Below are 25,681 nucleotides of genomic sequence, written 5' to 3'. Positions count from 1 at the left end.
TGCCGGAAAGGCGAAAGGGTTTCTGTTGCTCCCATGCATGCGTTTGCGAGCGCCAAACATGATGTGCATCTCCGGAACGAAGCTCATGCATACGTACTCCTTGCTGTATGCCGCGTGCTGACTTACCGGTTCGAGGTTCTCAGGTCGCAAATTGTGCTTGTTGGGCTGTGGATATGTTAGATCTGCTTGCAAGATGAGTCTCTGTTAGAGAATTGTCAACATTGGGTCGCCTGCATTATGAAGATTAGTGTATATAGACTGTTGGAGATCTATTCTATATCGACTGCCACATCTTGCGACGTCGATGTGAGGGTGATGGAATGGCACGATGTGGCGAGATCTTGCCCATGTACTTGGGCAGCTAGCTGATTAAGCTAGCGCCACACGTGGCTTCGCGCCAACTTTTGGCGCGGGGGATTGTCGCGAATTAACGTGAGACGCCCATGGAAGCATGTATTCTAGAATAGCCAATTCAACGGCGCCTACTATCAGAAGAGCGTTTTCGAGCTTCTCGAGACGATCACTATGGGCTTCGTCGTCTTGCCATAATGGTAGCGGTTGTGGTCGACGACATATCACCACACAGACTTCCGAAAAGCCCTACTACATCACCACACCAATATTTTACGTCAATGCTGCCCCTCATGTCGGCCACCTGTATACCATGGTCCTCACAGACGTCATCAAGCGGTGGCATGTGCTCAAAGGAGAGACAGCATTGCTATGTACTGGGACAGATGAACATGGCCTGAAGGTAGCTTTACCTGACAATATGAAGGTATTGCACTAACACTACAGTAGGTCCAACGAGCAGCTGCCAAGGCTGGCATTGATCCGAAACTTTTTTGTGATAAAGGCGCCGAGATCTTCAGGGTACGCACGTACGCATAGTGGACCTACACCATTGTTGCTTACCTGCAAAAGGAACTTGCACGGAAAGCCGAGATCACGAACGATCATTTCGTCCGGACGACGGATAGAGAACACAAGGAAGCTGTCGAGTATGCATGGGTATGAGACTCCGGAGCAGCTGATGTAAAGCCACGGTAGCTGATGGCAGACAGTTCCTGTTGCAAGAGAAGGGTCTCATATACGAGCAGAAGCATGAAGGGTGGTACTCAGTCACCGACGAATGCTTCTACCCACAGTCAGCTGTACAACTGTATCTCGACCCACCGACAGGAAGGAAGATTATGGTATGCGCTGCCTAGTAAACGGTAGTTGTCTGAGCTGATCAACCTGCAGACATCCATTGAAACGGGCAGCGAAGTAGAATGGTCTTCGGAGATCAACTATCATTTCCGGCTCTCGGCATTCCAGGACAAACTGCTGGAGTTCTACAAGAATAATCCCGAGTGGATAGCACCAGAATATCGCATGAAGGAGGTTGTGCAGGCCGTTGAATCGGGATTGGAGGACTTGTCTATATCTCGACCATATGAACGACTCGCGTGGGGTGTCCGAGTCCCTGGAGACGACTCACAAACCATTTATGTATGGCTTGACGCGCTCATGAACTATGCGACCAAGGCAGGATACCCATGGGCACCAGGCCGTGAACAAGCTGGAGGCTGGCCCGCAGACTGTCATGTCATTGGTAAAGACATTGTTCGATTCCACTGCATTTACTGGCCGGCCTTCCTCATGGCGCTTGGACTTCCCCTTCCGAAGAAGATTTTGACACACGCTCACTGGACACTTGGGGGGTCTAAGATGTCCAAATCAACTGGAAGGGTTGTCGATCCATTCAATGCCCTCAATCGATATGGATCGGATGTTATGCGCTTCTACATGGTTCGTGAAGGCGGTATACAGGACGATGCAAACTACGATAATCGTCGCATCATCGGATTGTACAACACGTTCTTGAACCAGCAGCTTGGCAACCTAGCTTCTCGTGTTACACGAGGCAAGAAATGGAGCGTCCGAGGCGCAGTCGAACGTGTTGGTGGAACGCCAACGGAGGAGTGGGCTGAAGGACCCGGCTCCAGATTCTGGAATAATTCTCTCGCCAAGATTGCCTGGCAAGTAGACGCATCTTTTGATGCCTACGATCCGCGCAAAGCTGTGTCTCAAATTGCTGAATTTATTCGAGGAGTAAGTCTGACTTTTTTTTCGGATTGCCACTCTACTGACAAAGCTTAGTCAAACTGGTTCTTTCAGATGTCGAAACCCTGGGACAAGGTTCTAGTCTACGGCCCCGGCGAGCCCGGCGAAGATGTCGACAGGATTGTCTATCTTGCTGCTGAAGCACTTCGCATTACAGGCATCTTACTACTGCCATACATGCCGAACAAGGCAAGAATGCTACTAGACCAGTTGGGCGTACATCACGATCGGAGAACCTTTGAATACTGCAAGCCTGGCGCTGATCTAGACTATGGAACTCCATTCGTAGAGCTGGGCACAGCACACAAGGGCGTGCTGTTCCCACCACTGCCAAGTGAAGAGTAGGAAATGTATATTAGTGTGATTATCCTAGAGCTGAACAAATGTATATTATTTCGCTTATTAAAGGCGATGCAATTGTCAAATCCGATTTTGCTTTGACATCCTAGACGCTCTGGCTTAACTACCAAAGTTATTGTTGTCTGCAACTATTATCTTCGCAAGGCATAGCCTTTAATAGAAAGCCCAGGTTACAATCTAAGATGAAAGCGACCGAGGCTTGCTGATCACATGTTGCTGAGGCCTAATGCCAAGACTACATCATCGCGCGAACTTTTGGATTTCCGCGCGAACATTTCCCACGGCAGCGCAATCACCAACTTCTCTCTACCTTTCACGCTGTTCGCCACCCCTCTTCGCGCCGGAACTGTCGAAATTCTGCGAATTCTCTCACAACGACTGTAAAGATACAATAAAGCATCGCGCGCGTTTCCACACGAGATCAGCCCATCATGGCCGCCCCCAAATCGGGCGGCTTCAAGATGTCACTGGGGGCACTGAAGACAAAGCCAGGACTCAAATCTTCTCTCGCACAGAAAGACACAAAAAAAACCAAGCTTCTACTTGGTGACGACGAACCAGACGATTCGAATACGCAACAAGAGATCACAGGATGGGACGCAGCGGAGGGCGGCGCGCTTGATGCCAATGAGAAGAAGGAGAAGGAGGGACCTCGCATCATTCCAGCTCTGCCGAACCGCGATTGGCGCGCAGAGGCACGGCGAAAACACCTTGCGAAAGCGCCACACCAACAATCGCAGACCGAGACTAAGACTGTCGATGAGAGCAAGATGGAGGAGCCGAAGGTGCAATATGGACTTACAATTATCAAGAAGGATGAATCACAAGAGATCGGAGCTGCAGAGGCTGGAGCGCCAGAGCCTATGGAGATGAAGCAGGACAACCTTACAGAGGAGCAGCGACTTGAGAAGAAAGCTCTTGATGCGCTGATTAGCGGTAAATCCACCGATAATGACCTCGTCATTCCCGTGCAGACGGAAGAAGATGCGTTCTTGAATGACGTTCACAATGCGCCTGACGCTCCCACCCTCGAAGCCTATGAAGCTACACCCATTGAAGGATTTGGCGCGGCGCTGCTTCGTGGTATGGGCTGGAAAGATGGAGAAGAAATTGGCAAGAACGGCGTTGCTGCGAAACCGAAAGAAATCAAGCGGCGGCCAGCGCTACTTGGCATAGGCGCAAAGGAGGAGGCTGCTGTAGGCGTTGAGCTTGGTGAATGGAGTGGTGGGAAGAGCAAAGGGAAGAAGGTCACGCAGACCTATAATCCCGTCACGTTGCGGAACAAGCACACTGGCGAGGTTATAACAGAAGAGGAGCTCAAGGCAAAACTTGAGCGACAGAGCATGATCCCGGACGAGAAGGCACCGAGAAGCAAGAGCAGATACCACGATGACAGCGAGGACGATGAGCGAAGGCGTGAGAAGCGGAGAGAGAGACGAGATGACCGCGAGCGCGACCGTCGACGAGATGGCGATTACGATAGCGAACGGAGGAAAGATAAGGACCGTCGACGAGACAAGGACGATTACTATGATAGCGATCGCCGCCGAGACAATCGGAAAGATCGAGCCCGGGAGGACGACTACGACAGCGAGCGTAGACGCGAAAAACGAAGAGAACGCAGTCGTAGCCCCGATGACCGAAGAGACAAACGCCGTGATCGATACCGCAGTAGAAGTCGGGACTCGAAACGGAAGAGCGATAGAAAAGATCGTAGTAGGAGTCGTGATTCCGATGATCGCAAGAAACGGAGAAGGGACAAGGAATACGACGATGAGGACAGGTACGAGAAGAAGAGGCATAGCGATAATAAATATTACAAGTAGTTCCCACCGAGCTCAGGAACAGCAATAGAGGGTATGGTTATGCATGTATCTGGCGTTCTGGACTGGAACCACACCGAAAATGGCATATGCATGAACGAGCTATCATATTACCAACATACAATCCAAGATGTCATACCACAATAATATATCATCTGTATTCTCTAGAAGTGTCCTGGATATGGACATGTGATGTATACAGCACGTTTGTCTTAGTCGATAGCTGTTGTGAACATATCTCGATATAATCTGGTTGATAGTAAAGTGAGAACAGTGACGTAATATTATCTTATTTCATTATATGCCAGTTTAATTGTCATTTACTCGTACACAAGTCCTCCGCTGGGACACTCTTCATGCATGCGTCATTACAAAACCGTCACTATGCAGTACGATTGAGAACGAAAGAAAAAAACAACGCTAGTGGTATATCTGTTTGCCAAAAGCTCAACGCAAAAACAACATGTACAAAATAGGGTATACAGGGAGAATTTAGAAATTATGCGAAGGAAGTGGGGATGGGTCCACTGCGGGCTTCGGGTATCCATTCGCAGTATGCGATACATAACCGTTAGAGTTCCCGTTGGTGTAGGTGTTGCCATTTGTGTATCCGTTTGTGTAGCCGTTGGTCTGGGGTACGGCCATCTGCGAGTTGCCACGGTAGTATTGCTGGCTATCGGCAGCGCCATCGCCCATGTGGTTCCGTTCTGTCTCGCCGCTTTCCTCGAACACTTGCATCTCGGTCTGCTTGGACTGGTGGTGCTTTGAACGTGTGGCGGGTAGGAAATCGATGAAGAAGCTGAACACGTAGAAGCAGTAGATGAAGGATACACACCATTCAAGAACAGCGGCTACGTTCCAAATGTCCTGCTTGGAGCAGACTGCAAAGGCGATAGCGAGGCAAACCTCGGTGATGATGAAAAAGAGCTTGATCCAGAAAGAGATTCTGAGGATGGAATGTTCCCGGTAGTGAATACCTAGGCGTTGGTACTCCCAGCAAATGAAGATTGCTGAGACGATGTAACCAATGATGAATACACCAAGGAAGATATTGTGCAGTCTGTTGTGGTTCTTGCAATCGAAGATGGTGAGCAGTATCAGACCGGCCGCACCAACAATGGCGGCAATAGTAGCGCACAGAGAGTAAATTTTCTGCCAGTGAGATGTGTTTGGTGCAAGTTTGTTCGTGTGTCGTAGCCAGCGCTCGAAAATGAAGGCGAGATCAAAAGTGACAACTGTCACGGCTGACATGGCGATGAACATAGCCTTCAGGTAGTCCGCACCAATATCTTTATGTCGTTAGCATGTATGCTTGGTTGTGTGTATCGTGCAACTCACCAGATATGTAAGGAATGTTTTGCCCTGGGCTCATTGTAGAATAGTGAGGTTTGCCCGTGGCCGCCCAATAGACCAACATGGTGATAAGCATGGCGGTCCATACTACTGCGGAGAAGATGGGAACGACCCAATACGAAAGTCCCAACATGGCGAGTGAGCTTCCTTGGGCGTCGCTCTGACGTATGTGGGTGTTGTAACAACGAGCTCTCTGGTGTAACTGCTAGGGAGGTTCACTGCGCCTGCGACGGGAAGCTGCGGAATTGGGTAGCACGACACGCGACCAGATGGTAAGGTGATGAAAATGAAGCAGACAACAGACGACAGCGCGATCAGCAACAGGGAGCAAAGCTATGATAAAGAGGAGGGACCAAGGCAGAGATGAATAATGGACAGTCCGCGGCGCGACGAAAGTCTCATACAAACTATGTTGTTGCTAGACGCGACTATGATGTCACGTCTCTAAGACTAAGCCAGCTTGCGTAAGATGCCGCCGGGTCCGATTCGATCGCCCTATTCAACGTCACCAGGCAAGGCGCAGAGTCTTCGATTGCGTCGAATTGAAGATCATGGACGCGTCCGAATACCTTCGGACGAAATTTGATATCGAAGCAATGATGATGTTGGGACAGTGAGCCTCTGCGGGTGTGGCTTCTGCAAAGCCGCGATGCGGACTAACGCCCTGTCTCTCACGCGTCCAGGACCGCCACATGCATCACCGATGGCAGATTTCCAAGCGGAGCGTCGCAAAACTCGACCTCGCTCAAACACAACACAGGGTTTCAACGTCGACGCTATGGTGGAACCCCCATGGACCTGGCTGGTGTCGTAACAAGAAACCTCACATCAACTGGTCCATGTGATCTGTAATGTTCGGCAGTACTGCGCGGCCTGTTCGCGGCTGTCGCTCCGTCGCCAGGTGGAGCGCTGCTAAGCATGTGCAACATCCAGGCCTTCAGCGCTTCGGCCTTGAAAAGCCCTATAAGACCATGCCGAACTCCAACATGGCCTGTTGCTGGCGCAAGTGTATACCAGCATGCAATATGGTTTCGAGGCCAGTCAACGGATCCGGGCTTTTATCCAGAGCCTTGGTAGGTGCGTTGCGCAAATGTATCGTGTCTGTCGCGCTCCGGACGTCCAACCTAATCAGCCTACTTACTGCTATTTTCTCGTCCAACAAAAGTATGCTGCCAGTTGTCCCATGGCCGGTAGGGGAATAGCGGTGACTACTTGTCCTGCAGGTACGTGGCGACGGTGATAATGTGCGTGGCCAGGATCCTAGGGCAATCACAATGCGACGCTGAAATGAAGATGGGACTGTTGATCGGAGATTACCCACGGTTTGCTCAACCCGAGATCGACAGGTTCATGTGTCCGCAACAAGAGTTGCAGCAAAAGGAAGGACGACGGTACCGCGCGAACTGTTCATGCATGGACCAGGGAACACCAGCAAACTGGCGATAGCATGGCCAGGCACTGACGGGGCGCACAGCCACTCTATATATCGCGGGACGCGTATATCGGCACGGCCACAGCAGGCCGATTCGGTCAGGTTTTCCTGGTGTGGATCATGTAAAGTCATTGCACGACTTGTGGATGCTGGACTTTTCACTTTGCCATGGCCTGAGACTTGCAGAGGTCCGATAGCCGTTAGGTTCACCGATACGGCAAAAAGCAGCTGGGATCCAGCCTTCGCGTTGCGCATGCAGCACGACGCCCCGCCTTGGTTGGCTTCGGTGCTCGTGCGTTGAGCGATCTTGATTGGCAGATCACTTCAATCCTCGATGTAGCCTGCATTGTCCGGTTTCATGTCGAGCTTCTTCCAAGTTTGTTGTTACTTGGACCAGCTCTGTCTTTGCCTGCAACATGCAGCACTGGTAATTCCAGGCCCAGCATCCTTGACACTTGTAGCCGACTGCATTAGACGCCTGTTCGCGCGGGGACATATTACTTATTCTTCGATATCCCTCCACATGGTCCGCCAGTCCTAGTGTACCACCGGACTACGCTTTCATATCTTCACGCCAACCTCCGGATAGATAACGTTGCATGCTCATAGAGCTTTATAAAGGTATGCCGCGGGACTGACATTCTGTCCAGCAGGCACGAACTACCATTAACTCGTTCTTTAGCTATCACAATCCCGATGCATCGTTCCCAATAGTCTTGAGCGCCGTCGCTCTCTAACCCCACTACCACCTGTCAACATGGGGAACCAACCCAGTAGCACGAATCACAACAAGCTTTCCAAACCGAAGACCAACACCAATTCCGCAAGTGGAGCTGTAAAGGTCGACTCAGCGCAGCCCATAACCTCGCGACCGGCAGACCTCAGCCCTGAAGGGCGCCAGCAAATCAAAGACGCCCTACTTTCACCTACTGCCACCGAATTCGACCCCAACATCTGGATGCACAAGGATGATGGTTTAGGGGAGATTGCGAAGACGCGTGGTCGTGCATCGACAGTCGCTTCAAGATCAAACTCGCGAACCAACTCCAGGACCAATTCACGATCGAATTCATTGTCGTGTTTTGGAAGTAAACAAGGCTCCGCAGCTCAGCTTGCTGGTCTGGCGGATTCAAAGTTGTCTTTGGCTTCTGTGTCACATGTCGATATCGCTGAGGCAATTCGACTTCTACAACAAGTCAAAAAGAATGGTACGCCAGAAGAACTTGCGGCGCTGCAGGAAGTGTTAGAAGCACCTGAAGAGCATGCACTGCCAGTGGCTGAGGCACCCGTTAGTCGAAGAACTTCGTTAGTTGACAGGTCTTCTTCTTCGCTCACACGTCGACAATCAATCATCCAGACGCCTGGAGTAGGCACCAGACATTCACCAGTTGAAGGGCGTCGCAGGACGTGGAACTCGTGGAAAGCTCCCAAGCTCGATGCCGAAGAAGAGGCAAAATGGCAGTGCAAGCCAAAGGGAAACTCTCACTTGGCCCCTCAGACAGTGCTTCGTTTGTCTGACGAAGCTCGTGAGTCCACTACTGCTCGAGCCGCTACACCCTCGGAGCAGGACTATGCGCATCTGGGAAGCCTGAAGCTAGGAACTCTTGTAGTCACAAACGGCGCAGCATCGCCCGTACCTAGCACAAGAGCTCTTGAAGGGCAAAAGTCAGTGGACGATGACTACTTCTCAGCAACGGAGGCCAGCTCCAGCCCACTGATTATGAAGTCCACACGTCGACGGGCCCATACAAGGAGCAAGTCAGCTGTTGTCCCAACGCCTTCCCCGCTCTACGAACTGGAAGCAAACGAAATGCCCGCTCCTTACGATGCAGAAATTATGGCTAGTGGTGTTGCAGCTGAGTCGGTCTCTTGTCCAAGGGATCCAAACCCGCTTACCGAAAACGAGTCTCAAAAGTCCCATCAACATTCGCACCAGCGCAAGCACAGCGCATCTGAAATTGCAGAGAGCTACCAAGCCGACATACCATTAAGCCCTTTCTTCGCATCCGAGGAAACTGCTATGTTCTTCCGGCCAGAAAACAGTGATTCGGCTGATATAATGAGAACTCCTCGCAGTGTCAGGGAGACTGCCATGGAAGAACCCAAGCCTCAGCCTGAGATCAAAGTTTCGAATCCTTCTGAAACATCAAATGCGCCCACTGCGCCGAAACCAAAGAGCAAGGCTAATCAGAGACCACCACCACGAACGACTGATTCTGGTTACTCATCCGCTGTGAGTCTCAGGAAAATGGGTCAAGAACAGTCGGAGAACGCTGCCTCGATCCTATGTCATCGGTGTAGCGATTCTCCCCAAATGGTCGATGCAAGCCAGGAACAAGGAACTCGACGTTCTGTCCTTGCAAAGAAGAGTCACCAGGACGCCGATCTGTCGCCTGCGAACAGTGACTCTGATGGACACTCACCAGCTCGAGCTACACAGCACGCACAGATGGCCCGACATGTACCAGCGCTGAACAGCCCAGTTCCGTCTACGAGTTCTTCTGCCAGGTCTTCGGCGTCAGAGTCTCTGGACTCACCCAACACGCCTAGATCTCTTGGTTCGCGACCATCGTTCGACAGTGCATCTTCCAAGTCGCAGAAGCGTTTCCTTAAGCGACGTCAGTCACAACCGGAGCACCCAGTTGTTCAGTCCTGCCAGCCAATTCCAGAAGGGACAATCCCTGAGGTGCCAACCAAGGTGCGTGCCAAGTTTGAACGACGCGTATCGAACACTCCAGGAATCGATTGCTTGACGCACACCTATCCAACAAAGGAACACGTTGTCGCAGACGAGCCTGCTGATCACGGCCCTGATCACTGCCAAACCGAATTCAAGCAGTTGGCTGAGTTGGAACCAGAGCGACCACCTACGCCCCCTGCTCATGGTCGTCGAAGGAGTCTATCATTCTTCCGGAGAAAGTCTTCATCCGGAAAGAACCAGGTTGAGAAAAAACCCGAGCATGCCGCACTCGACGTGGTTCATCTGGGTACTATCACCACGTCTCTTGGTAATTCCCCGTATGATATTGCCATGCCCGACACTCGCAGGGAGAGCTTGAGTTCTCCTACCCACCCGCACCAACTTGGCAATTCCTTGCCCCGAGCAAAGTCTATGGTGAGCATGGATAGCAAGGCTGCGGCGGAGTTTGCGCGCCTTCATAGCAAGGATCTATCAGTCGCTGGACGGAAGCCACCTCCCCAGCAGCGACGAAAAAGCTACCACAGTCTGCACAGGGAATCCGGCGAGGCCACTGCTTCGAAGCTTCGCCCGCAGATCGTCGATGTGCCACCGGTGCCCTCCATCGACACTACCAGACTTACCGTTCCGAAACCTGTTAAGCCTCAGGGACCCCGGGCTGCTCCCAGCATGAGTTCTCGCAGCCAGAGAATGTCCCAGCCTGTGGGCAAATACGACTCACCCCCGCAGAGGCTTTCGCAGACTCCCGTGAACTGGGAGACGCACTCGCAGATCTGGAAGCAGCGCCGTAGGACTTTGGGAGAACGTTTGTATTCAGACGTCAACTTGGACATGGGATCAGAATCGGATCTCACAGCCGACAATGGAACCCCAGTCGAGACGACTCCTCAAAGAAGCCCCCAGACAACTCCACCAAAACAAGCCAAGGCTCCCAACAACATGTCGAAATGGGATCGGTTCAGTGGGGGGTTGGAGTACAACTACGAACGCGGGGCAGGCATCGGAGGCAGCGCAGGTACGCGATCTCTCCACAGCCACGCATCGGTCAAGTCGCTGCACTACCAGCACCAATACGGCGTGGACCTTTCCGATGTCCCAATCATGATTCACTACCAGTCCTGATCTCGCGCACGTAGAAGCAGCTACTCATTGCTGCATTGTCTTTGTTACGAATGTTTTCCACTTTCATATATATTCACGCGTACAGAGCGGCATTTCGGTACTGGGATGGGGGGGATTATGGAGTTCTTGCTGTTTTGAGTTGATATTGCATGGACCCGCATTGTATTCACGACTCCACAAATCAAGTAAGGAAATAATATACACATATCGCATCCGATAGTTGGCCTTGTAGTTGCCGTGCGCCATTTGACATGTGCTCGTGAACTAACCTGGGGTGTTGAGTGAGCCAGTCGGCCCACAACGCAGGGGAGTCGCATTGGGCATACACGGGATGCGCGGTTTTTCGCGCAAAACAAGCGCTCAGCCTCGCTGCGTGCCATCGAGCCGATCAGGCACCACTGGGCTACATGCACGAGCCTCGGTGATGTCAGACTGAAATGCTAGTGGCTGCAGGTCGAGGACGGCGCAGGGATGTTAAGTAATGTTCGGTCCAAGACTCCAGGACCACAACCGAACTGCGCGAAAATTGTCACTCCAGCTCCCCGCCATCGCCTCCCTTTCTCCTACACTTCACCCATTCCCCATATTCACCGCCTGCCAGACGTCGCCCTCTATAAAGCGACCGTCTGCCCGCTCGCTGCTGCTCAGCCCCTGCATCCGACAGCCTTTGGTCGCGTCAAAGGCTCCCGTCTCACTACGGCTTCGGCCCTGATCCTGCTCAACCTTCAAGTTGTCTCTGCTCGACCAGCGCCACACGTTTTCAACAACATTCCCCCTCCGCGTCTTGTCGCCGTCTAAGAAGGAGCTTGAGCGTCTTTTCTTTCTGTCTCCAACCCAGACACTCGAGCAGCCCGAACTTCAGCTGCCGCATAGGACGCCATCAGCGGTTCTTCCTCTCGCAGAGGAAGCGGCCAGACCTCGCCCAACACCAAGCCTCGGCTTCACACCCTTCAAGCCACCTTAACACGGCCTAACGCTCCGGCACAATAACCCATTCAACCACCAGACTGTCAGCACCCATCACCAAGGGCATGGCACCTTCTGCTCTCACGACTACCGAAGAATACCAGTTCCCGTTGAAAGACATACAGTCGTTCAGCACCTATTCCGCTGGTAGTGTTGACAATCATGGCGCCTGGAAATCCAAGCAGCTGATTGCCGACGCTCTCAAGAGCCGTGTCGAGGCTATTGATCCTGATACCTGCAGTGTGGGCGAGGAAGATGCTTTCTTCGTCGCCGACCTGGGCGAGGTCTACCGCCAGCATTTGCGCTGGAAGAAGAATCTAGGCCGTGTCAAGCCGCACTATGGTAAGTCGGTCGCATTCCATGTCGTCTTGGGACGCCGCTAACATGTCGCAGCCGTCAAGTGCAACCCCGACCCCCAAGTGCTGCGCCTTATGACTGCGCTGGGCCTCGGCTTCGACTGTGCCTCGAAGAACGAGATTGAGACTGTGCTCAAGTTGGGCGTCGACCCTTCGCGCATCATCTATGCGCAGCCCTGCAAGACCAAGTCTTATGTTCGCTACGCCGCTCAATCTGGTGTCAAGCAGATGACATTCGACAATGCTGATGAGCTCTACAAGACCAAGCAGCTCTTCCCCGACGCCGAGCTGTACCTGCGCATCTTGACTGATGACTCGGCCAGCTTGTGCCGACTCAGCCAGAAATTCGGCGCTGCTTTGGACACGACTGCGGAGCTCTTGGAGCTAGCCAAGAAGTTGGAGCTTAATGTTGTTGGAGTTGCGTTCCACGTTGGCTCTGGCGCATCGGACCCCAAGGCTTTCATCAAGGCTGTTCAGGACGCTCGGTTTGTCTTCGACCAGGCGTCTGCGCTCGGCTTCAACATGCATACCCTGGATGTGGGCGGCGGCTTTACCGGCGATGTCACCTTCGAGCCCATGGCCGCAGTCTTGTCTACTGCCTTGGATGAGTACTTCCCGCCCCACATCCGCGTCATTGGGGAGCCTGGACGCTACTATGTCTCCACGGCCTTCACCATCGCGTGCCACGTCATCGCTCGTCGCACTGTTACTGATGCTACCCTCGGCACTACTTCGTACATGCTGTACCTCAACGACGGTGTCTACGGCAACTTCTCCAGCATCATCTTCGATCATCAGCACCCTGTGCCGCGTGTACTGAAGAACGGCAACGACGTCCTGTACGATGTGCGTCGTTCTGGATATGACACTCCGTCCCAGGTCGAGTACTCCATCTGGGGTCCGACATGCGACGGTATCGACGTCATCTCATCCTCATGCACCTTCCCCGAGCTACTTGATGTCGGTGACTGGCTCTACTTTGAAGAAATGGGTGCATACACCAAGTGCTCTGCTACTCGCTTCAACGGCTTCAGCGACAGCCACGACGTTGTCTACGTGTGCAGCGAGTCTGGTGCTGCCGCTCTTATGGACATGTAGATGTTCTAGTGGAGTGTTGTTCTTTGCGAAAGTATCTGGCAGACGTGTAATGGCGGGCATGCAGAAAGGAGAGAAGGGCGGGAAACGTTTGATTAAAAGTTTGATAGATTCTATAGATGTTGCGTATTTCATAATCCTAAACGACGTATATTGCGGAATATGGTGCGCTGAGCCTCCATTGGTGTCGTATCTGGCGTGTTTACTCTTGACCGTGTTTCTTACCTATATGACTGGCGCCTTCTTATTTGCGCAGAGGTGGCTGGGATCTCTGGAGAGATGAAACTGCCGAGCAGTGAAAACTCGTGCCTTGCGGATGTTGACAGAGATTTCGGCCCGCTGCACTGCGCGGCCCGCCATGCGTCGATGATCGTGGAGGTCACCAGCCACAGACAGCTTGAGGGGATAGAGGGTTTGATTCGCTGGGACAAGGTGGTAGCGCGTGCCACATCAGGTACTGGATGCTGCTCGTATGCGCCGCCAAGTGTGATCAGGAGTGGCCGCAAATTCGGTCGCCAGCGCGTAAAGTCGACATGCCCAATCACATGGGACAGCGCTCAGAGGCCCAGGGTGATGGGTATAGAGAGACCCGCCGCAGCCCAAGTCTTGGAGGGGGCCATGGTCGACAGGCTACGTAAGTCAGCAGTATCGCGTAGAAACAAGCAGGCGACAGGCGTATTTGCCGTGGTCCGTCTTTTTCTCGCATATAAACCTAGGGGTCCGGATTCATGTACCATTGATGCACCCCTCGCCCGGCAGCGTCATATGTATTGAGCCACGAGCCACGAGCCACTACCCCACCCACAGCAGCAGCCATCCACACCCACACCCTGCGCACGTCGAGCTATCCGCACCCGTAGCCAAAAATAAGTTTACGCCTGCCATCGCCGGCGATCAGGTACTGTCGCTGTAAACCCACACAGTCGCGCGCTCCACCACCATGGACGGGCGCAAGCAGGGCCGGCCGGACGAGGAGCTCTTCTTGCGATACGACAACAGCAACAACAACAACAACAACCCTGACACGCCCATCATTCCCACGGTTGGTCCTCTGAGGATACAAAAGGGTCGCGATGGCAAGAGCCCGCCCCCGCGAACAGACTCGGCCGGCAGCTCGAGCCAGCCCGCCTTCTCGCGCCCTCCGCCCATGCCCTCGTTCCCCGCGCCGCCTACAAGTCCGCCCAACGCCCCTCTTCCCTACCCCGACACGGATCGGCCGCCAAATGTACAGCCCACCCTAGGCACAGGCAGATATACGCCGCTCAGCGAGAGGGAGCGCCGTGCGAAGAATGCCACGCCCCCTGAGAGCGCCGATGGGCGAAGGAGAGGTTCCAGTGCGACAGGACCAAGTCCCACGTCGCCCAGCCAGCGCGCTCGCTTCGACGCCAACGACCCCAACCGACCGACGATAAGTGGTTATGGCGCAAGGAATCCAGATGGCTCCATCCAGCCTTCACGCCTGGCAGAGCGGAGAGGAACAGCGCCGAAGCCACTCCCAGACTCGCCAGGCCCGGAGACTCCTGACAAAGAAGGTCTGTTCCAGAAGGCGCCACAGAGAAAGGGCAGTGAAGATGTAGGCGCGAACAACCCATACCCTGAATACCACCAGCAGTACTTCCCTCCGCCCGCTGCCGGCCCCAGCGCGGCTCCTGCTGCTCCCGCTGCTCCAGTCGTATACACAGGTCCTAACCAGAATGAGCCGGTGCTCAAGGTGCCTACGCCCATGGACGTCAATCGCATGAGCTCCACTGCTTCGACGTCCACTGTAAGGGCACAGAGAGGCTCCCCACCACCCCCCGAGACACCCATTATTCCTCCCTCTGGCGGTGGCATAGAAGCGCGCTTTGCCGCAGCTGGCATTGCAGGAACCTCCACCCTCACCAACCTCCAAGCGCAAAGTGCCCAGAACGCGGCAGCTGCTCAGCGCAACCAGATCTATGCCAACCAGCAGCCCAGACCCGCTCTCTCAACCCCACAGCCGAGCCAGCAACAACCAGTGAGGAGACCATGGACACCCACCGAGCAACCTGGAGGCAATCCACATGGTCCACCGGCGGTATACCAGGGTATGGATCAGGTTCCTCCCTCGAGCACCCCTCCGCAGGGTCCTCTTCCACAGGCACCAAACACTCGATTTTCACCTCCTCCTACAAATGTTCCGCACACGAACGTACCCCCAGAACACCCACTCAATCACGAGATGGGACGTATGAACCTGAATGAAGAGCCACCACCAGCGTACTCAAGTATCACAACCCCGCCAACAGGACAAGCCAGCAGCTATCCCAACGAGAAGGGCCAACAACCAGTAGCTCAAGGCGTTAGTTTCTCTGACCCCAACCAAGGTCATCCTGCGTTTGCCAACGATACGCGCCCGCAACCTGGACCCTCACAACCTGCTACCGTGGTCGCACCAACGCCTACGCAAAACCAATTCCCTCCTCAAATACAAACTGCCCAGCCCACCCACACACCAAGTCCGGCTCCTGGTCCAGGACCCGGGCCTGCCTCGCCTCCACCGCTTCCTGAGGGCTGGATAGCACATCTGGACCCCAGCTCCGGCCAGTATTACTATATTCATTTGCCCACACAATCTACACAGTGGGAATTTCCCAAAGGCCCGACACCTTTGAACTTGAACGAGCCCATGTCTCCAACAGGTACATTCGTCGGCGGTCCTTTGGCATCTCCATCCTTTGGCAAGGCCCCTATCGCATCGCCTGGTTTTGCTCCACAAACTGCTACTTTTCCTGGAGACTTTGGCATGGCACCGCTTGCAACTCCAACCACTACCGCCGGCTTCACTGGGCCACCTCCGGTGGCTGGTGTGGATCAATACAAGGTCGCTCCTACCAATGGCGTCTACTTTGGACCCTACCTCAGATACACCAACATGGACATTGAACGGGGTCTGTGGCTAGGTTCAATCCTGCTTATCACAAACACGCCCCATCCACCTACAATTCACATTCATCAGAGCACAGATTTGTCCCCTAATCCACGACAACTCAAAGCCAATCCTATCTACACACATCAAACATGGATCTTTTATCGATATGATATCGACCTGAGGATGGAAGAAGAGCATGCAGCGAAGTGGACCTATGCCATCACTTCCCACCTGGGCTGCACTCGCTTTGAGTTCTTGGTAGCAGGACGACATGAGACAAGCTGGCGATTCATCGCTCATTCTGGCAACGACTTTGCATTGAACGTCAATGCTAACGAGAGAGCGAAGCTCGGCGGTGTGGGTCTGATGTGGAAGGATATCTTACAGAAGAATGCCGAGTGTGGTGGCTTCCATGTACAGCTGGGTCTTGGTGGCCAAATTTACGCCGACCGACTATGGAAAGAACTTCCCCTACTAAAGCAATGGACGGCGACAAGTGGGAAAGAGATCCGGAAGAATGCGCCGTGGACTGCGAAGCATGAAGAAGATGTTTGCCACGCATATTTCCATTACTACACAAGTCACTTCGATCAGCCACATTTGCGTGAAGCGTTCGCACAGATACCTCACATCCTTGCTCTGGATGACCATGACATGTAAGTGCATTTTGAGTGTGAAACAGCAAGCAGTTCTAACAATGTCTAGTTTCGATGGCTTTGGATCATACCCTGAGTACATGCAGTTCTCGAACATGTTCAAGAACATCGGAAGATTGGGTATTGAGATGTACCTGCTCTTCCAACACCACACGACGCTGGAGATCCTCCGAAATGTCAACAACGACATGGACCTTTTCACTGTTACAGGTACAGGCTGGCATTTTATCAAGTACCTGGGTCCTTGTGTCACGGTTGTTGGGCCTGATTGTCGCTCTGAACGCAACCCGCATCAAGTCATGGCAGGGCCGACGTATCAAGGTATCTTCCCTAAAGTTGCGACATTGCCGCCGAGTGTTCAGCACTGCATCTGGATGGTTCCTGTTCCTATTGTGTATCCTCGCCTGGAGTCTGTGGAACATCTCGCTCACTCAATGGCCACTGGTAAGAAAGCCGTCACTGGCACTTTCAACATGCTTGGAAAGGTGACGGCTGGTGTCGCTGGTGTCGTTGGTGCTAAGAGTGTCGTTGGCGATGGCTTCAATTCTGTCAAGAAAGCTATTGGCAAGTCCGGTCTGATGAGTGGAGTCTTGAGTCCTTTTGGAGAAATTGATCTGCTTGACGAGCTAAGAGATCAGTGGACGCACGATTCAAAAGTTGGTAGCTCCTAACTACTGTGATCCAATTTACTAACATGCCGTAGGACCTCGAACGAACGTACTTGATCCGTACACTCCAAGGTATCGCCCACAACAAGTCGTTACGGATGACGTTCTTCTCTGGTGCGGTCGACTGTTGTGGTGCTGGTCTTGTTCACGACCCGTCGAGACCTCAAGACCACAAGACAATGTACCAAATCATCTCATCATCAGTGGTCAACGGTCCGCCTGGAAACTATGTATTGCGACTACTCCATAACAACCGTGCCCTCTACGTACCCCAGAACGGACATCGCAGCAACAATCAACCAAGCGACACCAAGGAAGACATGATGGAAATCTTCACTCAAGATGTCAACGGTCAGCCACGAGAGTACAAGAGACTAATGGGAAGAAGGAACTACGTTGCATGCGTCATTTATGATCCAGAGATCGTCAATGGGACGTTTGGTCAGGCGGTCCCTGGGCACGGTAGTGGCAAGTTGAGCCTGGCAGTCGACTTTATGGTGCAAAACGATGGTGGATATAGTGCGCCCATGAAGTACGGACCAGTCATCGTGCCCAGCTTGGAGTATGGTAGATAGACGGATGGTTGATTTTCTGTTTTCTTCTTATTCAGCGATAGGATGCATAGCAAGCGTTGTATATGCTTTCAGGGTGGAATGTTGGGCGAACTCTTTCAATATGATATCAAGCAATGATGAACAGCTTTTCTATGCATTCACCAACGACACATGACCAAGCTCCTCTAATGATAATCTCAACAGAAATCTCGTAAGCTCGAACCTTTGTAGAGTCTTGGAGGCGTGGAATGGTTTTCCCAATTCGGCAATGACATCTGCAAGGCTTGGCTATGGCTATCCGCGGCCTTTGAATTCTCGACAGCGAGACGGGACCGAAACCACAACATCCACAACATGGCAGCTCCTGCAAGACAAGCGACAGCGATACCACGATTCCTTCTACCGCAGATATCATGGCACGCCAGGGTGTCACGGCCAGCAGCGCTGGGTGCACTGGAGCAGGGTCGGCATAGGTCCTGTATAGCTTCCGAGAGTCGCGCTGCCTTTCCGAAGTCATTACCACTCCAAGCACGACCACGTACACTGTGGCCAAAGACATCGCCACAATATGCAAGCGGTCATGCATCGGCTCTGGAGTTTCGGCGCAACTTCAGCGCAACTGCACAGCATTCCAAGGACCATCACTTCGACACGCTCAAGTTTGTGCAGCGATTGAAGGAGGAAGGGTTCACAGAAGAGCAAGCCGAGGGCATGATGAGGGTTCTCGGCGATGTAATCGAGGAGAGGCAAGTCACTGCACGACTTTTCAAAAAATGGCCAACTAACTTGTACAGCATCCAAAACCTCACACGCACCATGGTCCTTCGTGAAGACCAAGAGAAAGCCACCTACACGCAGAAAGTCGACTTTGCCAAACTCCGCTCCGAACTCATGACGGCCGACTCGACTGAATCCAGCCTCACGCGCGCATCGCATGAGCGTCTTACAAACGAGCTCGCAAAGCTGAATTCGCGCTTACGGGACGAGATACAACGGACACAGGCATCGGTGAGACTAGACTTGAACCTGGAGAAGGGGCGCATTAGAGAAGAGGCAAACGTGCAGGAACTGAAGCTCAAGGAGACGGAGACAAGGATTGAGCAGGAGACGGCGCAGCTGAGGGAGAGACTAGAGGCCGTCAAATTCTCAACGCTACAGTGGCTGATGGGAGTCTGCACTGGTACTGCGGCGTTGATGTTGGGTGTGTGGCGGTTGTTAATGTGAAGCACGATGCAATGGCAGTTATGAAACAGCTTCAAAGAGCTACAGAAGCTCCAGTGCACAGCCATGGCCCTGCGCCGCGCCGTAAATGTGCTACAGTACCCGTCAATGCAGTTCACGGGTGCAACGGATGAAGGGCCCCATGGCAGCCGTGCACGATGAGGTGGTGCCGAGATGAAAACGGTTGGTTTTAGATAAGACGTTGTGGCGTGCATATGCAGCGGGCGGGAACAACGCTGCCCGTGTGAACAGTTAGATACAAACGACTGCCTTGGTATTCAGGCAAATTCACAACATGCGCGCCGATATTGAGTAGCGTGCAGCTGCTGTGTGGATACATGTGCATCAGCCACATGTGACACGGAGAGCTAGCGGCTCTGGTCTCTGGGATTTGGCCGTGGTACTTGACCGCAACGTGACACGAATCATGGCGCAGAGAGGTCGCAACGCAACAGCTTCCGTCCAGGTTTTCTAGCTGTTTCCAAGGTGCACTGATTGGCCCCCACTTGGACATGGGACGGCAGTCTAGGAGCCAGCCTCTCGCTGGCGGCCGCGCTTCAGAGCTCGACTGGTGTGACGGGTGGATGTAGACGTTGAAGGCAAACTGGAGTAAGATGAGTGCAGGACGACGCAATGGCACAAGCCGCGAATCAAGACTTTAGGGAGCGAGTGAGGTAGCTGAAGGGGGTGGCCGGTGAAAGGGCAGACCCTGGAGCTGCTCACGTGCCCGTGTACCCCTCATTGCCAGCTCCCTCCCACGAACATGGCATGGAGGGCTGACATTGGAGCGCAACTGTAGGGGCGATAGAGGGACACTTGATAGTGGTGAGGAGCATGAAGAGTGTCAAGGAAGCTGTGCCAGCGTGTAAACGGGGCAAGACATCATGTGAATGGCAGCCCAGGCGCCAATTGGGGGAAGGCGCAGTCGACGGGGTGGTGTTGTTCGCTCTGCGCACGGCCCCCCGGTCTGTCTTAGGGCAGACGCTCGCTTCCTCAAAACAACTTCGATCCTCTTCTGTTCGTTGATCCACACAAACACCTCAACAAGTCCGCCCACCGTCTATCCTTCCATACGCATCTGCACCCACCCCCACAGTCTCCCGACTACCCAAACACACATCAACTCAACCATCACAATGGCGACTGAGGTACGTGGTGCTGATTCTGCCCCATCCCCCCCGCTGTTGTCCCCCGGCGGGATGCCCCTCTGAGCCCCGATAAACTACAAGCCAGCGACATGGACTAACGCCAGACAGCGTGAGAGGTACGAGACAGCTGCTGCATCCAGCGCCCGCCCGTAATTGACGTCGCAATAGCAAGACTTTCCTCGCCCGGCTGTGCGAACAGGCTGAGCGTTACGATGGTAAGTCTCCGCGCGCTCCCAGCTACGGCCGCGCAAGCTAACCGTAGTCTGCAGAGATGGTCACATACATGAAGGTCAGTTGTTCTGTCATCGCTGCTCATTTGTACTCATATGCTGATATTCTTGCAGGAAGTCGCCAAGGTATGCCCGACCGCATCCGCTCCCACACGAGCAGGCGCTCGCCACAGCGGGCTCTCCGCTGACGCAGGCTAACACACGAGACAGGTCGCCGGTGAGCTCACCGTTGACGAGCGCAACCTTCTGTCCGTCGCCTACAAGAACGTTGTCGGTACCCGACGCGCGTCGTGGCGCATCATTTCCTCGATCGAGCAGAAGGAGGAGTCCAAGGGCTCTGAGAAGCACGTCGGCACCATCCGCGACTACCGCCAGAAGATCGAGACCGAGCTTGAGCAGGTCTGCCAGGATGTTCTCAACGTCCTCGACGACTCCCTCATCCCCAAGGCCGAGTCTGGCGAATCCAAGGTCTTCTACCACAAGATGTGCGTCCACACCGCTACATCTGCGGCAAACAAGGCTAACACCGGCACAGGAAGGGAGACTACCACCGCTACCTTGCCGAATTCGCTTCCGGTGAGAAGCGCAAGGTTGCTGCGACTGCTGCACACGAGGCCTACAAGGTATGACGCAATCAATACAGAGTGCAATAACAGCCACCTAACCCCACCACACAGACGGCCACCGACGTTGCCCAGACTGAGCTCACACCTACCCACCCCATCCGTCTCGGCCTTGCGCTGAACTTCTCGGTCTTCTACTACGAGATCCTGAACTCGCCCGACCGTGCTTGCCACCTTGCCAAGCAGGCTTTCGACGACGCCATTGCTGAGCTTGACTCTCTCTCCGAGGAGTCCTACCGCGACAGCACCCTCATCATGCAGCTCCTCCGTGACAACCTCACTCTCTGGACGTCATCAGACGGCAACGAGGGCGAGGCCGCCGGTGCCACTGACGCACCCAAGGAGGAGACCAAGACCACTGAGGATGCGCCGGCTGCATCTGAGCCCAAGGCCGACGAGCAGCCACCTGCTGCCGCCCCTGCTCCTGCCGCTTAAGCACACTCTCTCTATCTCGACCTTGTGTATCCTAAGCCATCGTCATCTGTTCTCGAATAGACGAAGAGGGCCGGCAGCGAGTGTCCTACGGAGTTGTACGTGTTCTGTGTGATTTCAAAAATTGGCTTTGGCAGCAAGCGGTTCGGTACGGTCGAATTCCCCATGACTGAATGTATTTCCCTTTACTCTCCTATCGCCGGCGCTGTCCCATCGAGCACGCAGTGTGTTGAGGTCGCGTTTCCCACACGACCACAGTACTCCTGAACTCTCCCTCGTGAGAGTCTCGGGCTGCTACCGGCAAGATACGGCTGCGTTTGGTACGTCGGATGCTACCCTCAATTCCCCCATGTTTTCGTTTTGGCAGCACATAAACACCTCGATCCTATACCGGCAGAGATGTTTGACATCCTCTTGGTGATTCTAGGAGTTAGGACATCCGTTTCGATGGCCGGTAGAGCAGTACGAAAGGCTCAGTGGGCTTAATGTCATCATACTGCACTCTTAGCTAGCCAAAGGAATCGCTACTTCAATATCTCGCTCCTATGCCGTGACTCTCGAACCTTGACGTACGTTGACTTCTGACTCACTGCAAGGAGCATATATGTCGTCGATCTTAGGACTTTGGTCGGTCCTTTTTCCATGTGCCAGACCCTGTGGAATGGGCAGCCGCTGCCCCACCATTTGGAGCCGAATAGCCCTCCCGCCCAGCTTTTTTGTCTCCAATGTCGCGTCGCGTATGGCAAAACATCCGAACAAGCCCTCCGAGGGCGAGCATCGCGCATAATTCCGTATAGCAGTTTCTATTCATTTCGATCTCTACCTCCATGCCATCAGAGCAACCTACGACTGTCGCGCAATGACAAAAGCCATGGCATACTCCAAAGATTACTACCACATCCTGCAACTGCCTGCGCCAGTTTGGTCCTCATCGAAACAGCAAACATCGCCAGCGGAATTACGTCGAGCGTACAAAGTCGCGTTGCTAGCAGCGCACCCAGATAAGGCGAGCGCCGCCTCCGCGACGGCAAGGACGAAGCCCGCATACACAGTCGACGACGTGAAAGAAGCCTACACGACCCTCGCAAACGAATCAACGAAGACGGAATACGAGAACTGGTTCTTGCATCATCGGGATAGCCTTGCGTCGTCAAAGACTGCGGATCCGCATGCGCATGCGAATACACAACCGTCAAGCGATTTCATACTTGGGCTCGAGTTGCTTGATCTTGGGGACTTTGAGGTCTGGGAACCAGAGGATGGGGATACATCTGCAGACACGAATAGTCCGGAACAAACGACATGGACAAGACCTTGTCGGTGTGGTGCGGAAAAGGGTTTTAGTATACTCGAAGAAGAGCTAGAAGATGCGGAGACAAGGGGTGAGAAAGAGGTTCTGGTGGGGTGTTTAGGGTGCAGTCTGTGGGTTAGGGTTGCGTTTGATGTCGAGGTAGGTTGAGGAATGGGGGAAGACATGTCGACGCAGCATCTCATCAAAGGCGGCCAGTGACACAGACTGTTATTGAGCCTGACTTATCAACCGATAGCCAGAGTGGAGAACCATGTGATGTGGGATCGCTTCGCTTTTACCCACCCACTCACCTACCTGCTTTTTGGGTGCGAGAGGACTTGGAACCGGTCATGTTACTCGATACACTCAGACAGGTGCTTCCATGGCTTGCAAAGGTTCCTTGTTCGAGCTTTCGAGTAAGTTTTCGAGATGCGTAGCAAGTAGTCTGTGATACCTATCTGCCCAATATCTGGACCCATCGGGGGACTGAATGGGAATAAAGGTCTCGAGGTGTCGTCAGATTAGTGAAGCAAATACGTCATTTTCATGGTCTAGAATTTAACGATGAGGCGCAGGAGGAGAACAAAAAGGGTATCAGTGTGACCCGACTATCCTTTATCTTGTTGTCAATAGGCAGTTAGAAAGGGTGTGGAAACCCCAAACATCGAGACGTATATTCATGGAATAGACAAAGACAAAGCCATGAAAAGACTAAACCAACAATCGACATATCCGCCCAAACCCCTTGGTATCAAACATGCACAGATATCCGCCAACGCCAGTAGGACCAAGGGCACCACAGCCATCTAAGATTGTATCTTGATCATATCTTAGGCTGTGCCGCCAGCTTAGCTCGCAGATCATCCACTTGCTTCTGCAACTCAGCTTTCTCTGCTTCAAGCTGTGTTTTCTCAGCCTCGAGCTGTGTTTTCTCAGCCTCGAGCTGTGTTTTCTTCTTCGGCTTTTCTTTGGGTACGTGCAAGTTTTCTCCGATCAAGTCGCCATTGTTGTCAAGCTCCATGCCCTTCTTCTTGAGCATCTCCTCAACCAAGGGTACCAAGTCTGTGAAGTTCTTGACACATGGAACACCGTATCTATCACATGTGAGGTGGACGTTTCCTGATTTCCAGTATGCATCGCCGCAGCAAACGACAACCTTATCGGACGCAGCCCAGACACCTAGCTCAAGCAGGGACACTGGGCTCTTGGTCTCGGTATCGAAGAAGAAACAGATAACATCTGCTTGTTCTAACGCATCTAGCTCCCATACAACTTGTTGTTTGAAGAGTTCGTCCTTGGCTTGCTGCTTAATGCTTTGATCCCAGGAGCCTTTTCGAGGATTGCACACAGTGATAGGCAAGTGATGGAGCATGGTTGCCATTAAGGGCTGCCAGTTGACTGCACCACCCATCTCTATGCTGCCAGCCGTAAAGACAGTAAACTTGCGGTATTCAGGAGGTTCCGGAGGATTAGAATGCACAAAATCTTTGTGTGGTGTTGGTACTGGTGACGGCCAAGGCGGAAGTTGATTCTTTGTGTCCTCAACCACCTTATCAATACTCGTCATACCGGGAGATTTGATCATATCAGCAGCCGGCTCCTTAGTCGCTTCTTCGGGCATGTTCGACTTGGTAGGTTCGCTACCGGTTTTCTCGTCCTTGCTTAGGAACTTCTCGACGATCTTAGACCAGGTTGTATGGCTCCTCATGAGGTGACCGGTCAGCTGCTGCAGTCGATCTTTAGCAATAGAAACCTCGGATTTTGTCGGAAGAGTAGCTGCTCGGGCCAGAGTGGTGTAGGAAAAAGGCTGATGAAGAGAGTGGAAGCTGCGAATAGATGTTAGTTGGGTGCCTTGGTTGTTTGATGGTCGTTTGGTGGGGCTAAGTCATACTTGACCAATGACATAACTGGACCCCTTGACTGCTTATGTCTTGGGTCTTTGAGCAATCGTGGAACGATGCAAACGGACACAGACAATATTGGCAAGCGTCACAGATGAGTGTTTGAAAGGTGAAACTCTGAATTCAATCAACGGGCACACACGTTACAAAGAGCATAAGTGTGCGCATCTTATTTGCGATTTCTTGAGGCTGCAGCTTGAATATTTGGCGCCAGGCTGCGACATGGGTCCACAAACTGCGCCTCCAAGGGCGCCTGATAGTTCGCGCCGGTAATTAAGATCGGTCATAATACACGTGCTAATATGTATACACCGACTCTGTTCTTTAGGATGTTGCTTGTACACTAGACTGATTCATGTGTGGCGAAGTGTGGCTGGTTCCTGTTCCCCTCTTTTGTGCCCTTGGTGCTAGTGGTGAGGCTGTCTTTAAGGCTGTCATTTAAGGCAGTAACCAGATCACTCACAGCCGTCGTCTCGATCATAGAAATCCGTGATAATTTATGTGGTAAGTGATACGGCGATCTCAACGTTGGTATTCAAGGTCTCGGAGATGTCCGAAGGAGCTATCACGATAAATTACGGCGGCTGAGGTTGGAGCTGAAGCACATGTGAGCGCAGAGGAGCTGAACAACACGAGTCACATGAACTATCATCAGTCACGCTTACAAAGTGTCAGTTTGACTTCAAAAACGTCATGAGAATTTTCCGTGTTCATTGTATGAAACATGGGGTCACGAACGACGACATATTGTGG

General features: G+C 53.0%; 10 protein-coding genes across 10 annotated transcripts; 8 read left to right on the top strand and 2 right to left on the bottom strand.

Annotated features, from left to right (window-relative positions):
• Nucleotides 1-664: 664 nt before the first annotated feature.
• On the top strand, nucleotides 665-2,454 carry AA0111_g9230 (putative methionine--tRNA ligase; the record flags this gene model as incomplete). Its single annotated transcript, XM_028655766.1, has 6 exons — nucleotides 665-754; nucleotides 802-873; nucleotides 925-1,011; nucleotides 1,065-1,196; nucleotides 1,246-2,097; nucleotides 2,146-2,454. The coding sequence occupies 6 exons, from the start codon at nucleotides 665-667 to the stop codon at nucleotides 2,452-2,454; spliced, it is 1,542 nt and encodes a 513-aa protein (XP_028503224.1).
• A 446-nt stretch (nucleotides 2,455-2,900) lies between these two features.
• Nucleotides 2,901-4,295, top strand: AA0111_g9229 (hypothetical protein; the record flags this gene model as incomplete). Its single annotated transcript, XM_028655764.1, has 1 exon — nucleotides 2,901-4,295. The coding sequence occupies one exon, from the start codon at nucleotides 2,901-2,903 to the stop codon at nucleotides 4,293-4,295; it is 1,395 nt and encodes a 464-aa protein (XP_028503215.1).
• A 489-nt stretch (nucleotides 4,296-4,784) lies between these two features.
• On the bottom strand, nucleotides 4,785-5,778 carry AA0111_g9228 (hypothetical protein; the record flags this gene model as incomplete). Its single annotated transcript, XM_028655763.1, has 2 exons — nucleotides 4,785-5,581; nucleotides 5,631-5,778. 2 exons carry the CDS (start codon nucleotides 5,776-5,778, stop codon nucleotides 4,785-4,787), a joined length of 945 nt encoding a protein of 314 aa, XP_028503216.1.
• Nucleotides 5,779-7,834: 2,056 nt separating this feature from the next.
• On the top strand, nucleotides 7,835-10,897 carry AA0111_g9227 (hypothetical protein; the record flags this gene model as incomplete). Its single annotated transcript, XM_028655762.1, has 1 exon — nucleotides 7,835-10,897. The coding sequence occupies one exon, from the start codon at nucleotides 7,835-7,837 to the stop codon at nucleotides 10,895-10,897; it is 3,063 nt and encodes a 1,020-aa protein (XP_028503209.1).
• Nucleotides 10,898-11,928: 1,031 nt separating this feature from the next.
• Nucleotides 11,929-13,317, top strand: AA0111_g9226 (Ornithine decarboxylase; the record flags this gene model as incomplete). Its single annotated transcript, XM_028655761.1, has 2 exons — nucleotides 11,929-12,205; nucleotides 12,257-13,317. The coding sequence occupies 2 exons, from the start codon at nucleotides 11,929-11,931 to the stop codon at nucleotides 13,315-13,317; spliced, it is 1,338 nt and encodes a 445-aa protein (XP_028503210.1).
• Nucleotides 13,318-14,254: 937 nt separating this feature from the next.
• Nucleotides 14,255-18,103, top strand: AA0111_g9225 (hypothetical protein; the record flags this gene model as incomplete). The annotated part of the gene is made up of 3 exons (XM_028655760.1): nucleotides 14,255-16,860; nucleotides 16,910-17,516; nucleotides 17,564-18,103. The coding sequence occupies 3 exons, from the start codon at nucleotides 14,255-14,257 to the stop codon at nucleotides 18,101-18,103; spliced, it is 3,753 nt and encodes a 1,250-aa protein (XP_028503207.1).
• Nucleotides 18,104-18,436: 333 nt separating this feature from the next.
• Nucleotides 18,437-19,306, top strand: AA0111_g9224 (hypothetical protein; the record flags this gene model as incomplete). The annotated part of the gene is made up of 1 exon (XM_028655759.1): nucleotides 18,437-19,306. One exon carries the CDS (start codon nucleotides 18,437-18,439, stop codon nucleotides 19,304-19,306), a length of 870 nt encoding a protein of 289 aa, XP_028503208.1.
• A 1,133-nt stretch (nucleotides 19,307-20,439) lies between these two features.
• On the top strand, nucleotides 20,440-21,739 carry AA0111_g9223 (14-3-3 protein; the record flags this gene model as incomplete). Its single annotated transcript, XM_028655758.1, has 8 exons — nucleotides 20,440-20,451; nucleotides 20,560-20,567; nucleotides 20,620-20,666; nucleotides 20,721-20,740; nucleotides 20,796-20,807; nucleotides 20,892-21,166; nucleotides 21,217-21,304; nucleotides 21,359-21,739. The coding sequence occupies 8 exons, from the start codon at nucleotides 20,440-20,442 to the stop codon at nucleotides 21,737-21,739; spliced, it is 843 nt and encodes a 280-aa protein (XP_028503213.1).
• An 868-nt stretch (nucleotides 21,740-22,607) lies between these two features.
• Nucleotides 22,608-23,195, top strand: AA0111_g9222 (hypothetical protein; the record flags this gene model as incomplete). Its single annotated transcript, XM_028655757.1, has 1 exon — nucleotides 22,608-23,195. The coding sequence occupies one exon, from the start codon at nucleotides 22,608-22,610 to the stop codon at nucleotides 23,193-23,195; it is 588 nt and encodes a 195-aa protein (XP_028503214.1).
• A 655-nt stretch (nucleotides 23,196-23,850) lies between these two features.
• Nucleotides 23,851-24,932, bottom strand: AA0111_g9221 (hypothetical protein; the record flags this gene model as incomplete). The annotated part of the gene is made up of 2 exons (XM_028655756.1): nucleotides 23,851-24,853; nucleotides 24,919-24,932. 2 exons carry the CDS (start codon nucleotides 24,930-24,932, stop codon nucleotides 23,851-23,853), a joined length of 1,017 nt encoding a protein of 338 aa, XP_028503211.1.
• Nucleotides 24,933-25,681: the final 749 nt, after the last annotated feature.

Source organism: Alternaria arborescens (genome assembly GCF_004154835.1).
Source record: "Alternaria arborescens strain FERA 675 chromosome Unknown contig_25, whole genome shotgun sequence".
Classification (NCBI taxonomy): Eukaryota; Fungi; Ascomycota; class Dothideomycetes; order Pleosporales; family Pleosporaceae; genus Alternaria; species Alternaria arborescens.
This window is presented reverse-complemented; position numbering and strand designations above follow the sequence as displayed.